General features: G+C 41.3%; 1 protein-coding gene across 3 annotated transcripts in view; it reads left to right on the forward strand.

Moving 5' to 3' along the window:
• LOC145350873 (unconventional myosin-VI) overlaps positions 1 to 17,072 on the forward strand; it is a 206,089-nt gene that overhangs the window by 165,877 nt on the left and 23,140 nt on the right. For all 3 annotated transcript variants that reach the window (XM_080200277.1, XM_080200278.1, XM_080200275.1), the window contains exons 19-26: positions 764 to 802; positions 2,258 to 2,351; positions 6,257 to 6,387; positions 7,423 to 7,500; positions 11,697 to 11,826; positions 13,324 to 13,414; positions 13,972 to 14,122; positions 16,517 to 16,725. In XM_080200277.1, the coding sequence (XP_080056403.1) occupies positions 764 to 802; positions 2,258 to 2,351; positions 6,257 to 6,387; positions 7,423 to 7,500; positions 11,697 to 11,826; positions 13,324 to 13,414; positions 13,972 to 14,122; positions 16,517 to 16,725 (923 nt within the window). The remainder of the gene's footprint in view (positions 1 to 763; positions 803 to 2,257; positions 2,352 to 6,256; positions 6,388 to 7,422; positions 7,501 to 11,696; positions 11,827 to 13,323; positions 13,415 to 13,971; positions 14,123 to 16,516; positions 16,726 to 17,072) is intronic.

The raw sequence follows: 17,072 nt of genomic DNA on the forward strand, positions 1-17,072 counted from the left end.
GAGCTATTGGGATCATCATGACTAAGACTGATGCTGCCTTCACTCATTCTCCACATGTACACCTTTCCAGCAGGAGTCACTGAGCGGAGTGAAACCTAAATGATGTTCCACTTCTCCCCACAAGTCCAGGCAAATTGAGGTGATTGCAGCACTCCCATTGCTCAGCATGGACAATAAGATTGAGTGTGGGAGCTTCTTGCTCTGCATGGCTCATAACAGTACGATGCCGTGTATTTAGCCAATGGACCACGAGAGGGACCATCTCCTGTTATATTTGGCTCTTGTCATTTTCTGTTCTTTTTTCTGGGGTGGGTGGGAGATGTATCCAGAACCAGTATTTTGAGCAACTTGTCAACACCAATCAACTTTGTGGGCTGGATGTGGAAAGGGTTAAAGTTAAGGTTGGGCCGTGCCATGCATGGTTTCTGTTGGGAATCATTTCATTCATCAGTGCTGCTTCAAGAGACGGAGGATGTTTGGCTGCATGCTCCACCTCTGTCTTCACCACGTCAACACACATCTTAATGTGCATCGTGACCTTTTTTTTGCTGCTTATAATTATGTGGGTCTTAAGAGGATTTTCTCACTAATGTACAGCTCATCAAATGCATGCAATAAATTGTGTTTTCACAGTATACAATGTTTTGCTAGTCTGTTTTGCACAAATAGTGCTAAGCTTAGTGAACTAACTGATGCACTTGCAGGTATTCAACCACGGAATGCAGATCATTAAGCTTCTTGTTATCCTTTCTTCTTTCCCCAGACTCAGTTGAATCTGTTGCTCGATAAACTACGCAGCACAGTGAGTACTAATAATCATATTAAAATGTTACATAAAATTGAGAATGCGTTCTATAATTTGTGAACAGGGCATTTTGTCTAGAGATTGGGGAAGGGAACAATGCCTTATTGTGAATTTCTAGAGATTAAAGAAAGAATGAACCTGCATTAAAAAGCTTTTCATAGCCACAGGATAACTTAAAGTGCTTCACAGATAATGAAGTGCTTTTGAAGTGGATGTCATGTTCTGTAAATTACTGTTGCAATGTAGGGAACATGACAGCCAAGTTGCATAAGCTCCCCTTATCAGAACAAGCAGACAACCTATTCAGTAATGTTGATTAAGTGAAAATATTGGAGAACTCCCCCCTGCTTTTCCTTTAGAAGTGCCATGAGATCTTTTGTGTCCACGTGCAGTATGATGGCACGGTGGTTAGCACTCATGCCTCAGGGTGCCAGGGACCTATGTTCAATTCTGGCCTTGGGTGACTATCTGTGTTGCGTATTCTCCCTGTGCCTGCATGGGTTTCCTTAGGGTGCTCCAGTTTCCTCCTCTGGTCACAAAGATTTGCTGGTTAAATGGATTAGCCATGCTGAATTGCCCCTTAGAGTTAAGGGGTAAATACTTGGGGTTATGGGGACAGGACCTGGGTGGAATTGTTGGTCCAGGCTCAATGGACTGAATGACTTCCTTCTGCACTGAGGGAATTCTATGATTTTATGAGAATGCAACATCTCATGCAGCAGATAACAGATTTGGCACTTCCTCAGTACTGTGCTAGATTGTATTCCAGCCTCTGGCAGGAACTTAAGCCCACAACTATCCGACTAGGGGGTTGAGGGCATTGCCACTGAACCACAGCTTGCATTTGGGGAAAATCTAAGAAAGTTAGAAACAGAAAATAGGAGTAGGCTATTTCAAGCCCTTCAAGCCAGTTCTACCATTCAGTAGATCATGGCTGATCCTCAATGTCATTCTCCCATGCTCTTCCTGTACCCCTTGATTCCATTTACATAACGTACATGGAAAGTATATCTCTTTTCACTCTGGAGTTCCATTACTCCTCTTGGATCAAGAGTATGATCAAACAACTACCTCTTGTGCTCTTTTATTCAATAAGTGATCAAGCGTAGAGTCATGAGAGCAGCAGAGGGTGACTCCCACATTGCTTTCCCCATGTCTCTGTTGGAAAGCATCCACTCTTTAGTTTGCCAACTCCCTTGTGTTCCATTTGTGTGCAGCAAACACTGGGTGGCATGGTGTATTAATGAACACACATACAATAGCATCAATGCAAGTGATGCTGCTCCTTGGTATGGAAACTGTATTTCAACTCTGGCTGCAGATTTTTAAGAAAACTTTATCATAAAACCAGTATGGAAATTATAAAGCATTGTGGGGGAAATACTTTCACTGGAGTGAAACTTGATTAATTTAGCACAAATGATGTATGTCGCTCACTATGCTTTTCATTAGGGATCCAGCTTTATACGATGCATCAAACCTAATCTCAAAATGACAAGTCATCAGTTTGAAGGGGCACAAATTTTGTCACAGCTTCAGTGTTCAGGTGAGATTTTTTTAATGATAGTATACTCGCCATGTCTTCAATATATATTTCTTGTCAATATATTTCACTTGTGTTAAGCTTTTCCTCCAGTGCACCAAGCTCTTGCAGATTACATTCTCTCCCATTTGTGCTCCATCTCTGCTTCAGCTCTTGGTATGTTCCTCTTATCCAGGAGTTCTTGTGTACCTCCCTCCATCCTCTCCTGTTCCGCCACCTGGTCACCATAGTCTCTCCCTCGTCCACATGATTACCTTTGGTGCAGCACATCCTTTCTGCTGTTCTTCGTAAGTTGCCGTTCCATAAAAAGTTACTGATAGGCGTAGTCTACAGGTGCCAAATACTAACGTTATGGTGGTGCAAACAATTAACAAGGAAATAACTGATGTATGTAAAAATGGTACGGCAATTGTCATGGGGAACTTTAATCTGTATGTCAGTTGGTCAAGGCAGCCTTGAGGAGGAGTTCACAGAATGTATTTATGATAGTTTCCTTGAACAGTATGTATTGGAACCTAGAAGGGAGCAAGCTATCCTTGATCTGATCCTGTTTTATGAGACAGGAATAATTAATTATCTCTCGGCTAGGGATCCTCTTGGAAGAAGCGATCACAGTATGGTTGAATTTAAATTACAGATGGAGCATGAGAAAGTAAAATCCAATATCAGTGTTCTGTGCTTAAACAACGGGATAAGGAAAGAATTGGCTGAGGTAGACTGGGAGCAAAACGTTTACGGTGGAACAATTGAGGAACAGTGGAAAACTTTCAAAGTGATTTTTCATTGTGCTCAGCAAGAGTATATACCAATGATGAGGAAGGATTGTAGAAAAAGGGATCATTAGCCATGGTTGGCCGCAGCTGGAGTACTGTCTGCAGTTTTGGTCGCCACACTTGCGCAAGGATATTTTGGCCCTGGAGGGAGCGCAGAGGAGGTTCACTAGGCTGATACCGGAGATGAGGGGGTTGGACTTTGAAGAGAGACTAAATAGACTGGGTCTGTACTCGTTGGAGTTTAGAAGGATGAGGAGGGATCTTATAGAGACATATAAGATAATGGATAGGGTAGAGGTAGAGAGATTCTTCCTGCTTAGAAAGGATAGCAGGACTAGAGGACACAGCCTCAAGATAAGGGGGGGGGGGGGGGGCGCAGTTTAGATCGGATTTGAGGAGGAACTTCTTCACTCAAAGGGTGGTGAATCTCTGGAATTCTCTGCCTGTTGAAGTGGTGGAAGTTACCTCGCTGAATATATTTAAGTCACGGGTAGCTGGTTTTTGACAGACAAGGAAATTAAGGGTCATGGGGAGAGAGTGGGAAAGTGGAACTGATCCACTTCAGATCAGCCATGATCTAATTGATTGGCAGGACAGGCTCGAAGGGCTAGATGGCCTACTCCTGCTCTTATTCCTTATGTTCTTAAATAAAGAAGGGTATCATATTGAAAGAAAATGCCTACAAAGTGGCAGAGATTAGTGGGAAACTAGAGAATTGAGAAATCTTTAAAAGTCAACTGAAAGCCATGAAAAATGCTATAAAGAAAAGTAAGATAATGAGAGTAAACTAGCTCAGAATATAAAAACCAATAGCAAAAGTTTCTACAAATATATCAAACAAAAAAGTGTGTTTAAGATAAATATTGGCCCTTTTAAAGGATGAAAAGGGGGATTTAATAATGAGAAATGAGGAAATGACTGAGGCATTGAACAGGTTTTTTATGTTGATTTTCACGGCGGAAGACACAAATAACATGCCAAAAAATGATGACAGGAAGGCTATGACAGGTGAGGACCTAGAAACTATCATTATCACTAAAGAGGTAATGCTGGGCAAGTTAATGGGGCTAAAGGTAGACAAGTCTCCTGGCTCTGATGGAATGCATCCCAGGGTACTAAAAGAAATGACTGAGGGAATAGCAAACATAGTCATAATTTACCAAAATTTGCTGGATTTTGGGGCGGTTCACGCAGATTGGAAAACAGCAAATGAGATGCCACTATTTAAAAAAAAGAAGGTTGGCAAAAGGCAGGTAAGTATAGGTCAGTTAGCTTAACTTCCGTAGTGAGGAAAATGCTTGACTCTATCATCAACAAAGAAAAAATGAGACATCTGGATAGAAATTGTCCCATTGGGAAATCACAGCATGGTTTCATGAAAGGCAGGTCATGTTTAACTAAGTTAGCGGAATTCTTTGAGGACATTACAAGTGCAGTGGACAATGGGGAACTAGTGAATGTTGTGTATCTGGATTTCCAAAAGGCATTTGACAAGGTGCTGCACAAAAGGCTGTTGTATAAGGTAAAGGTGCATGGCCCTACAGGTAATGTATTAGCACACATAGAGGATTGGTTAACTAACAAAAAGCAAAAAGTAAGGATAAATGGGTGTTTTTTTCTTTTGTTGGCGATCAGTGACTAGTGGTGTGCCTCAGGTATCAGTGTTGGGTCTGCAATTGTTTATGATTTGTATAAATGACTTGGAGTTGGGGACCAAGTGTAGTGTGTCAAGGTTCGCAGATGACATGAAGATGAGTGGGAGAGCAAAGTGTGCAGACCACACTGAAAATCTGCAGGGGAGTATAGATAGTTTAAGTGAGTGGACAAGGGTCTGGCAGATGGAGTACAGTGTTGGTAAATGTGAGATCATTCATTTTGATAGGAATAACAGCAAAATGGACTAACATTTAAATGGTAAAAAATTTGCAGCATGCTGCTGTGCAGAAGGATCTGGTGTCCTTGTTCACGAATTGCAAAAAGTTGGTTTGCAGGTGCAGCAGGTAATTAAGAAAGCAAATATAATTGTGTCCTTCGTTGCTAGAGGGACGGAATTTAAAAACAGTGAGGCTATGTTGCAGTTGTGCAAGGTGCTGGTGAGGCCATGCGTGAAGCACTGTGTACAGTTTTGGTCTCCTTACTTGAGAAGGGATATACTGGTATGGGCAGAGGTGCAGAGGAGATTCACTAGATTGATTCCAGAGTTGAGAGGGCTGCCTTATGTGGAAAGACTGAGTAGACTCAGACCATTCTCGTTGAAATTTAGAAGAATGAGGGGGGAGTCTTATAGAAACATGTATGAAGGGAATAGATAGGATAGAAGCAGGGAGATTGTTTCCACTGGTGGGTGAAACCAGAACAAGGGGGCATATCCTCAGAATAAGGGGGAGCAAATTTAGGACTGAGTTGAAGAGGAACTTCTTCACACAAAAGGTTGTGAACCTGTGGAATTCCCTGCACAGTGAAGCAGTTGAGGCCACCTCATTGAATGTTTTTAAGGCAAAGACAGATTTTTGAACAGGAATTAAGGGTTATGGTGAGCAGGCAGGTAAGTGGAGCTGAGTCCACGAAAAGTCAGCCATGATCTTATTGAATAGTGGCGCAGGCTCGAGGGGCCAAATGATCTACTCCTGCTCCTAGTTCTTCTGCTCTTATAACCCAAGGGCTTACACTGCATCATGTTGATATTCAAATTTACCCCTTTGCCTCCTCCATTCATCCAGTATCTGTATTTTCCCACCCTTTCTGCATGTCAAGCATTAAGATATCAATGAGAAAAATCAGTGAGTCCATTGTTTTGATTCCCATGTCTTTGACGCCTCCAAATCATCCCTTATCACCTAAGCTAGTAGGTGCGGAACCTTGACATCATACTTGACCTAGAGCTCAGCATGCTCCCTGCATTTCATTTCCATCTGATTTTTCTGTGGCATTGCCTCCATCATCAAAACCCTAGCCTGCTCCTTTATTATCTTGTGATTTAAGTTTTATCACAATCCGGCCTCCACATCCTTTACAGGCTTCAAATTCCTTGTTTGTCTGCCATAACGTAATTTTTAATGTTGTTTCCTACACTGATTGAAAAATCATTCTGTGCATGCAAATAGCATTGCTTTCAATGGTTGCTTTGTTGTGTAGGTATGGTGTCTGTGCTCGACCTCATGCAGGGTGGATTTCCATCACGTGCTCCATTCCATGAACTTTACAACATGTACCAGAAGTACATGCCTCCAAAACTCTGCAGGTTGGACCCAAGGCTCTTCTGCAAGGTACTGACTAGACTAAAACTTTGAAGTTCTTTCAACAAGTTTCATGAAGCAATGTCCTTCTGAATGATTTGCTACTGTGTTGCCTGACTGCAGCCTTGCAGATTAGGAAGGTTATAAATTTGACCCTGATCCACATGAATTAGATGATCTCAGTTGGACAAGTGAGAGGGGTGTGGCAGTGGGCCTTTGTTTTATTGAATTGAGGCAAGGGAGCAAATCAGCCAGAGCTCCTGCCCCTGACTACTTGAGCATGTGCTTGTGTTAATATTTGATAAGGCAAGGTTGGGCTTGATGCCATTCCTATGCTTTTAATCATTTTTGTCTAGGCCCACAAAAGGGTGATAGAGATACATCAGTGAGATATGACTTCTAACCTCTCTGGTGTATTCATAAAAGTAGCCTGATTCTCTAGGTCTTGCCTGTCAACAAGCAGTATAGAAACAGAAGGTTGTGGCTTCGAGCGTCTCTCCAGGGACTTGAGCACCTAATCCAACATGACGCTTGAAGCAGCTCAACGCAGCATTACGTGAGGTGCCATCTTTCGGAAGACATGTTAAATTGACTCTTCCTCGTCTGTTTAGATGGGTATAAAGCATTCCATGGTACAATTTGTAAAATCAAATATGTTCTTCTCGTTTCTCAGCCAACATTCATCCCTAATTAATATCACAAAAACAAAACAAGACTAATTGGCCTAATTTACCTCATTGTTGTGTACAAATTGTTCACTGCGCTTGCTACATCAGTGATTACATTTTGGAAACAATTCATTGTGAAATGCTTTTGGGTTTTCTGATGACATGAAATAGATGTCATTGATTAAATTAGACATTGACGTAAATATATTCCACACAAACTAGGTTTTTATTTGGCAGCATTCTATACTTATTTGAAAAACCAAGCTGAAATGAATAGGTCACTAATCTCAAAGTAATAATTAGGAAGCATCAAGGAGCAATTGTTCTTTAGTAACTTACACATTGTTTAACAAATTACACATCCTTTAAATCATTTCCCTTTCTATTTTCTTTCCAGGCGCTGTTCAAAGCCTTGGGTCTCAATGAGAATGATTACAAGTTTGGTCTCACCAAAGTCTTTTTCAGACCTGGCAAGGTAACAACATCCACTTCCCCAAAATTTACTCAATGCCCAGCTTTTGGGATCTATTTCCTGCTTCCAAACACCAAATGAGAAGGCCTACATTACAATTAAAGACTGTGGGACCAAAAGTAAATCCATCAGAAATTCTGTGGCTTAGAGGACAGGGACCCATGCCCCAGCATTTATGGTTAGCATTTTCAGATGGGTTAAGGAAGGTGATTTAAAAAAAGAATGTTGTTGTAATATTGGTTAATTAAGCAACTGCAGCTTTGAGGAGGGATGCTACGCGAGAAGGAACATCAAATTATACAGCATGAGTTGCACTGGGCTGGGGGTGGAGGGGGGAGTGGAATGAAGCAATCACACTGCTGGGATTATACCAAAGATCCTCTAGCAGTTTCAGGAGATAACCGAGCCATTATATAAGCAAATTGCCAAAATGTGCAGAAACAATAGGACACCAAAAGGGGATTTCAACCACTCTTAATATCACCTAGGATCAGTTCCATGTAAAACATATGCAGGATGCAACATTCTTAAAATTACATTCAGGAGAGCCCATATGGCCAATGCGTGGCAAACAAAGACAAATAAAGGTGTGAATCAGAACTTGGTTTTAAGGAAGCTAAATTTGATTGTCATGAACATAATTTAGTTAGATTTATTGTGATTGTGGAAATGGATGAAGATAGACCAAGAGAAAAGTTTCATTCTGGAGAAAGACTAATTTTACCAAGTTTTGATGAGATCTGGCAAAAATAGACTTGAGAACAGGTCCTTTAAGATAAATTGGTGTCAGAGCAGTGGGAGATATTCAAGGAATTAAATCAGAATAAATACGATTCACACAAAAAAGAATGAGACTCACAAATAGAGGGCCCCTGAACGTCAAAGAGTGTCAAGTATAGGATAAGGCAAAAAAAAACCTCATGTCAAAATGCCTAAAGGTCAATACTACAGAAAGCAGCGACAAGTATGAGAACCTAAAGGGAAATTAGGAAAGCAGAGAGGACATGATAGAATGTTGGCAAATAAAATTACAGACAATCCAAAGATGTTTTATAAATGCATTAAGAGCAAGGGAAACTCAGTAAAGAGTAGGGCTGATCAGAGACTAAACAAGTAACTTGTTTGTGGCGATGCCAGATGTGGTCATCGTTCTTAATGAATACTTTTTGTCTGTTTCCTCAATAAAGGAGGGAGTGAGGCAGACATTGTAGTTAAAAAAAAAAGTACGAAACATTGAGTGGCATAAACATAATGAGAGATAATTATTAAAGTTTCTTTGAAAGTAGGTAAATAAATGGATCCTAAAGGAATTATCCCAGAGTGCTAAAGGAAACCAAAGGAATTAGCAGAAGCCGAGTCCATTATTTTCCATTTTCTCTGGCTGTAGATGTGGTGCCAGATGACATTATGCCATTGTTGAAAAAGGGTGAATTGCATAGCCTGAGTGTCTATCACCAGCTACCAATTCTCAGTAAAGGACATGTTATTGGAAAACATTTTGAGACCATATAAATTGTCATTTAGAAAGGCACAGATTAATCGTGGACATTAAGTGCAGATTTGTTAAGAAAAGCTTGTGTCTGACTAAAGTGATTGAGGTTTTTGAGGAAATAACGTGAAAGATCAATGAGGATAACACTATTTGGTGTCATATATGTAGATTTTCACAAGATGCCACATAACGAACTGGCCAGAAAACACAAAGCACATGACATCCAAAATGTGTTCAATTGTAGGATAATGATTGACAGGTGTTTTTATGACTGGAAGGCTGTTTCCATTACAGTTCGACAGGGCTCAGTAAAGGTCCCATGCTGTTCATGGTGCGCATCAATAACTTACACTTAAATGTAGGAGGTTTAATTAAGGGATTTGCAGATTAAATGAAAATTGGCTATGTTTGGTAGCAAGGGAGAAAGCTGCAGCCTGTGGAAGATAGCAATGGACTGGTCAAGTGGAAAGTGGCAAATGGAATTCAAACTCTCTGGTATAATTGCATTTACAAAGTAAAGGAGTTGGATGTTTACTTGAGCTGTACATGACCTGCAGGTCTATGGACCAAGAACTGGAAAATGGGAAATAAGCTGGATAACTGTCTTTCAGACAACACAGAATGGGCCGAATGGTGTAATTATTTTTAATTAAAAATAGTTGTTCTATCCAACCATTTAACTTGGATCAGAGTTAATTGGCCAGGATCATGGAGCTGAAAAGCTGGAAGTCCTGCTCTCTTTGAGAGACCACAGAGCAACAGAGAACAACCACAGGAGATGCAGTGACTCATTGCTCTTTCATCCAGCTGAAGCTAAGGAACAGTCAGAGAACTGCTGTCAGTTGAATGGACCTGTGTGAAATAGGAGTTGATTGTCATGAGAATTAACGTGATTTTTGTTTTCTCCTAAAGATTTTTGCTTTAAAAGGCCTAATTTATATGATTCTATGGTTGTCAGAGTTGCTGGGGGAGAATGGGAAATGAAAGTCATGTACTTGGCTAATGAGTTTGGACAAACACCAGGAAATTACAGCATTAAACATGAGCGTGCATTTGAAATTCTACCATGCACTATTTTGGCAAAGGCAATAACCTGTCTATTTGAAATTACCTATTTATTTGGTGATTTATGTCCCCATTGATGCAACACAGGAAATAATTTCATATGACTTTAAGTGCTTGCATAGGATAAATACAGCACAAACTCCTGAAGTCTGTCCAGCATCTACAAGGCACAAGAGTGTGATGGATTATTTTTTCTCTTGCATAGATGATTGCAGCTCCAACACTTGAAAATCAGCACCATTTAGGGCAAAGAGCCCACTTGATTAGCATACTGTCCACCACTTTAAAAATTCACTCCCTCCATCATCGATGCACAGTGGCGGCAATGTGTATCACCTACAAGACGCACTGCAGGAACTCACCAAAGCCCCTTCAACATCACCTTCCAAACCTGTGACCTCTACCATTGAGAAGGACAGGGGCAACAGATGCATGGCAGCACTGTCACCTGTAACTTTCCCTCTTAGTTACTTATCTCTCTGACTGGAACCATATCACTGTTCCTAAAATGTTGCTGAGTAAAAGTCTTGGAACTCACTGCCTTACAGCAATTTGCGTGTACCTGGACTAGATGGACTGCTAGGTTTCAGAAAGGTGATTCAGCACCACCTTCTCGAGGGTAATTAGGGATCCACCAAGACCACCACCTGAAGGCTTCCCTACAGCTTTGGTCCAACAAAATTCTAGAAGTGACATGAATTAACATCAAGGCAGCATTTGGAAGAGCATGGCATCAAGGAGCCCTTGTAATATTGAAATCAATAGGAATTAGGTGGGGGGAGGGTGTGGAGGGGAATTTTCTGTGGCTAGATTTATATCTAAAACAAAGGAAGATGATTCAGTTGTTTGACGCCAATCATCTCAGCCCCTGAGCATCAGAAAATAAGAAATTTCTTCATAACTGCATGACGGCGCCTACAATACAGCTCACCACTACTCTCCAATGGGCAATTTGGGATTGGAAGTAAATGCTGGTCTTCCCAGCAACGTCACATCCCATGAATGAATAATACCTGCACATTAATATTTGATACCTGGAGCTTCCAGGCTGCACGCTTGTGAGCATGGATTTAAACTGCATTTCACCTACTGTGGTATAGACCAGTTTAGCATAAACAATTGGTTTCTATGGCTGAGAGAAAAGTTGTGATCAGGTAGAGTACATATACACACAGTGAATTATGATCTGGAGTATGTGGCCTGGTAGGATTGTGAAAGCAAATTCCAAAGCAGCTTTGAGAAAGATTTGTCTAAATAGGGAGGAGATTTACAGGAATGGGCACAAATAAGGTGGATGGGATTGAATTGCATAATTTTTTTGAAAGAGCCAGCACTGACATGATGGATCAATGGCCACCTTCTGTATTTTTCAATGATATGCTTCTACTGAATGATTATCTCCGATATCGTCATTTGTTTTGCCTAAGTGTTTGTGACATTGCCGTGATCGGCATTATGGGACATTGTGGTTAAAAAGTCCAACGCCTGCATCTCCACATGGTTAAAAAGACCACCATGTCATTGCACACAAGGTCAATCAGGGCAAGAAAGACTGATGGAGTGGGCCTGATTTTTCATCACAACTCCAGTCCTACATTACAGCCTTGGAGACCACTTTGTCTGAATTGTGTTTGTTGTTCAGTTTGCAGAGTTTGATCAGATCATGAAGTCTGACCCAGAGCATCTGTCAGTGTTGATGCAACGCGTGAATCACTGGCTCATTTGCAGCCGATGGAAAAAGGTTCAGTGGTGTTCGCTGTCTGTTATTAAATGTAAGTTAGAGTGCGATGGTTGTGCTTGTTGTAGAATGAATGCTTTATACTATTTCCTCACATCATCCTTAAAATGAGTTTGTTGATATACTGTATCATAATAATCTATGCAATTGATATGAGTATGTTGTTCTGGGGTGTTAAGATGAAGGCTGACGTTTATTGTTATTCCTATTTGTCCTTGGGAAGGTGGTGATGTGGCTTCCTGTTAAACCATTGCAGTTTTGGGTGCTGAAAGTGCTCCACAAATTTGAGCCAGCAGTGATGAAGGAACGGCATTATGTTCAGTTCCCAGCGATATGACCTTGGGGTAGTAGTGTTCCCAAGTACTTGCTGCCCTTGTTCTATTCTGTTTGGAAATTGCTGCACTATGTTCCTCAGCTACAATGTGCTAGTGGCGCAGGGAGTGAATGTTTAAGCTGATGAATGGGATGCCAATTGAGTTGGATTACTTTGCCTAAATGTTATCGAGATTTTTGAATGATGTTGCAGATGCACTCAGGCAAGTGCAGATTATTCCAATATACACAGGATTTGTGCATCATTATAAATTCTTACAGATTGATGATAATGAGAAAGTTTTATTAATTTATTAGCAGCAACATTGCTCTCCTGCTCTTCAAAATATTATATTGCCAGTTATTTTTTTAAACCTCCTAGTGAGACAGAGGAATATTAGTGTTGGCTGATGAACCATTGTCACATTGGACATGAGCTTGGGCATTCCTAACTCTGGTTAGGTACAGAGAAAGGTTCCTTTTTTCCCTAAGCTTGAAATAACAATTTCCCTGCTGCAAGTTGGAATATTTTCCCTTTTTCATGTAGGTCACTTGTTTCAGTAAGATTCCCATTAGTGCCCAACTGAGAGGTTCTATGCTAGAACAGTTAGGGCAGTGGTTCTCAAACTCTCTTTGGTGTATGAGCGGACTCTACCAACATTTTGTGTATCCTTACAGTTGATTTCTTTGGTAACTACCATTTTATTGATCATATGTTTTGTAAGTCCTTAGAATTGCACATTACAAATCAATATGTCTATAGTGTCTTAGTTAGCATTAATTTGATGGATGATTTTTGTTTGATGAGGCATAAGCACAATGTTCAAAGAAACATATCAATGATTGCTTTACATTGCCCGTAGAGAACCATTCAAACAGCAGAATCTCCGGTAAGCAGCTGCTTTCGCAACACCACAGACTATCATCCATGTTGTATCCTGAGGACACTCCCTCGTCCGCTCCCACTGCGCCCCGCCCTCGCTCACTCCTGCTTGTAACACTGACATTAAAGGGTTGATGTTTATTTTGCTCTATTACCCATTCTATATTGTATGATTATGTTTTGAGAAATATCAATATTCGTGTTTTAACTGGTTACGACTGAGTAAAATCCAAGCTATAATATGTTGACCTTTGTGTGATTCTTTACTTTCTCCACATAAGTAAAAGAACAAAAGCATGATATATTGAGAACTGTTTTCGTAATTGATTTCCACAGTGAAGAACAAGATGAAGTACCGAGCTGCTGCTTGCATCAAGATGCAGAAGACTATCCGCATGTGGTTGTGCAAGAAGAAACATAAACCACGGTGAGTGGTGAGGATGTTGATTGCTCTTTAAGTAGTTTTGGCAATGGCAGTGACCAGTTGCATGGCATTCCTGATATGTGAACTCCGGATTTTTTATAGAGCCGTTCTGATATCCAGGTCCATCAGTATTCCTCCTGAATGCCATGTCCCATGGGAAAAAGGAAAATGAAATGTGTCTGTAATGGAGCTCAGCACAGCTTTCTTGAACTAATATAAGACAGGAGGCCACAGTCTTGCTGCTGTCTCCCAGGCCTCTATGTGGCAGCACAACAATTGGAAAAGATTGGATCTTGTTCAATATATGTTATTATTTCAGACAGGATCGTTGTGCTGATGGAATCATAATTGTTATATCTCACTCGATATTTATTTGCTCACCGAAAGCAAAATCCATTTATGAATGGCTTACTGCATAGCTGTTGCTACTGAGTCTGGTTTTGCTCAGTTTTCGTGTTCATTCTGACTGACTCCTCTATTTTCCCAGCTGATGATCATGCTCCTTTATACATAATTGAGAATATCTTTTGGTGATTGTAATTGAGTTTCCTTCCCCACAGCATTGATGGTCTGGTGAAAGTGAAATCACTCAAGCAGCGAGTGAACAGAATGACTGAGGTGGTGAAGGCCCTAAGGGAAGGAAAGGCTGAAATGAGTAAGCAAGTCCAGGATCTGGATTCATCAATTAATGCTCTTGTGACCAAAATTAAGGTAAGTAAGAACATAACATAAGAAATAGGAGCAGGAGTAGGCCATCTAGCCCTTCGAGCCTGCCCCACCATTCAGTAAGATCATGGCTGATCTGAAGTGGCTCAGTTCCACTTTCCCGCTTTCTCCCCATAACCCTTAATTCCCTTGCCTACCAAAAACCTATCTACCCGTGTCTTAAATATATTTAGTGAGGTAGCCTCCACCACTTCAATGGGCAGAGAATTCCAGAGATTTACCACCCTTTGAGTGAAGAAGTTCCTCCTTAACTCCGTTCTAAACCGCCCCCCCCTTTATCTTGAGGCTGTGCTCTCTAGTCCTGCTGTCCTTTCTGAGCGGGAAGAATCTCTCTACCTCTACCTTATCCATCCCCTTCATTATCTTATACGTCTCTATAAGATCCCCCCTCATCCTTCTAAACTCCAATGAGTACAGACCCAGTCTATTCAGCCTCTCTTCATAGTCCAACCCCCTAATCTCCGGTATCAGCCTAGTGAACCTCCTCTGCACTCCCTCCAAGGCCAAAATATCCTTGCGCAAGTGCGGCGACCAAAACTGCACACAGTACTCCAGCTGCGGCCTCGCCAGTGCCTTGTACAGTTGCAGCAAGACCTCCCTGCTTTTATATTCTATCCCCCTCGCTATAAAGGCCAGCATCCCATTCGCCTTCGTGATCACCTGCTACACCTGCAGACTGGGTTTTTGAGACTCATGCACAAGGACCCCCAGGTCCCTCTGCACCATAGCATGCTGCAGCTTTTCGCCCTTTAAATAGTAATCCCTCCTACTATTATTCCGCCAAAGTGGATAACCTCACACTTGCTAACATTGTACTCCATCTGCCATGTCCTCGCCCACTCGCTCAGCCTATCTAGATCCCTCTGCAGACTTTCCATACCCTCCGCACAATTTGCTTTTCCACTTATCTTCGTGTCTAAGCACGTCTGAATAAACTTATAACAGTTTTAATTTTTCTCCTAGTGCTCAAAATTCAGTGTGATAACTTCTCACTCTAACGCTACCTAAGTGGGAGAATGGCAGCTCTTTGTGAATAAAATATTGATGCTCTTGTTACATGCCATTGAATGGAACATTTCCAGTACTCCTGCTGAAGCTTCATAAAATCACAGAGTCCCTACAGTGCAGCCCATTGAGAATGCACCAACTCTCTGAGACAGCATCTTACCCAGGTCCACCCTCATAACTCGACATGTTTACCATGAATAATCCACCTAATGTATGCTTCTTTGGACATTCACATAGCCAATCCACCTAACTGCATATCTTTGGAGTGTAGGAGGAAACTGGAGCACCTGGAGGAAACCCATGCATGCTTGGGGAGAAGGTGCAAACTCCACATAGTCAGTCACCCGTGGCCAGAATTGAACCTGGGTCCCTGGTGCTGTGAGGCAGCAGTGCTAACTACTGTGCCGCCATCGTATATACAAATCAAGCTTCTTGTGTATATACCAAATGTCTTCAAAATGAATATGTGGAGTGTGAATATCATAAAAGAACAGTTTGAGTTATTTTGCCAGCTATTTCTTCTGCTCTTATCCCTCCCTTCTGCATCCCCCATCTGTGGCAACAAACATATTTGAGGTATTACTAAGAAACTGCTTCAAATTTTGAAATTTGAGGCAAAAAAATCAAGTATCAGATTGCACCAAATAAAAACAAAATGACCATATTAGTTTGTCTATCACAGGAATAGTCTTCCTCATCATACAAAAATAAAACTCCATGGGCAAATGCCATTTTCTGACCTGTTTTCTTTGTTGAGGCTCTAGTGTTATTAGAGTGCTGGTATCTTGCTGACGAGATTATTCTTTACCTGTGATTCTGTCCAGTGATTTCTGGAAGGCTGTTAAATAATGGGAATGCATCAAAGTCCCATCCTCACTTTATTTTCTATTTTAATAACTTGTCACTGTTTGTAGGTAGGAGAATGGAATGATGGACTGCAGACCTGTCCACAACTGCAGTGCTATGGCTCTCACCATATTCCAAGTAGGAACAGCTGAGAAGTGTCAGGCTTTCTTTGTTCCCTTTTGCTTTTCCCCAGTCATTCCTAGAATGATGGAGTTTCAGCAAATCACTTTGCTAGAAATGGTGGTATGAAAACAAGCCAAAGATATTAGGGTCATGAGAAGATGGACATCTTGCCTTTGTTTTGAATGAATTGAATTGATTTATTATTGTCACATGTATTAGGATACAGTGAAAAGTTGTTTCTTGCGCACTGTACAGCCAAAACATACCATCCATAAAGTCCATAGGGGAGAAGGAAAGGAGAGGGTGTAGAAACATGCACGCTGGGGTACTGGTTCTGAACACTCTGTGAAAAACTAGTTGACTTGTGATAGTCTTTTCCTTGGTCTTTGCTTTCCACCTTAGAACATTATGATGACCAGGGATCAGATTGATAAGGAGTATGCTGCTCTGGTGAAACGATCAGAGCAGCTTCTCAGCACACTCCAGAAGAAGAAACAAGAAGAAGAGGAAGCTGAGCGGCTGCGAGTCATCCAAGAAGAAATGGAGAGAGAACAGAAGCGGCATGAGGAGGAGGAGCGACGCCGCAAGCAAGAGGAGGAAGAACGCCGGCTGTAAGTCTGTGTGCGTGTGTGTGTGTATTGTATCAATGTACACTATTATTTGTGTATTTGAATCTGTACGGGTTTAATGTCACAATATATGACTGAGAATTGTTTTTAATTGCCAGTCTTCCTGAGGCAATAAGAATATTTCTTGTGTGCATTCGGGGGAAAAAAAAATCATTGATCACCATCCCCACCCCACCCCGCCCCCAATTTTGCCACCGTGCTCACCCGCTGGCGTATCCACCTTGCTTGCTCACTCGTGCATTGTGAATGCCAATAATTATGGGCTATTTCTTGCTGTGTCCATCAAGTTAAGTGACCTGATTATATCAGAATAATTTGTGACCACTTGA

The sequence above is a fragment of the Carcharhinus amblyrhynchos genome, chromosome 12 (assembly GCF_965287045.1).
Source record: "Carcharhinus amblyrhynchos chromosome 12, sCarAmb.v2.hapA, whole genome shotgun sequence".
Lineage (NCBI taxonomy): Eukaryota > Metazoa > Chordata > Chondrichthyes > Carcharhiniformes > Carcharhinidae > Carcharhinus > Carcharhinus amblyrhynchos.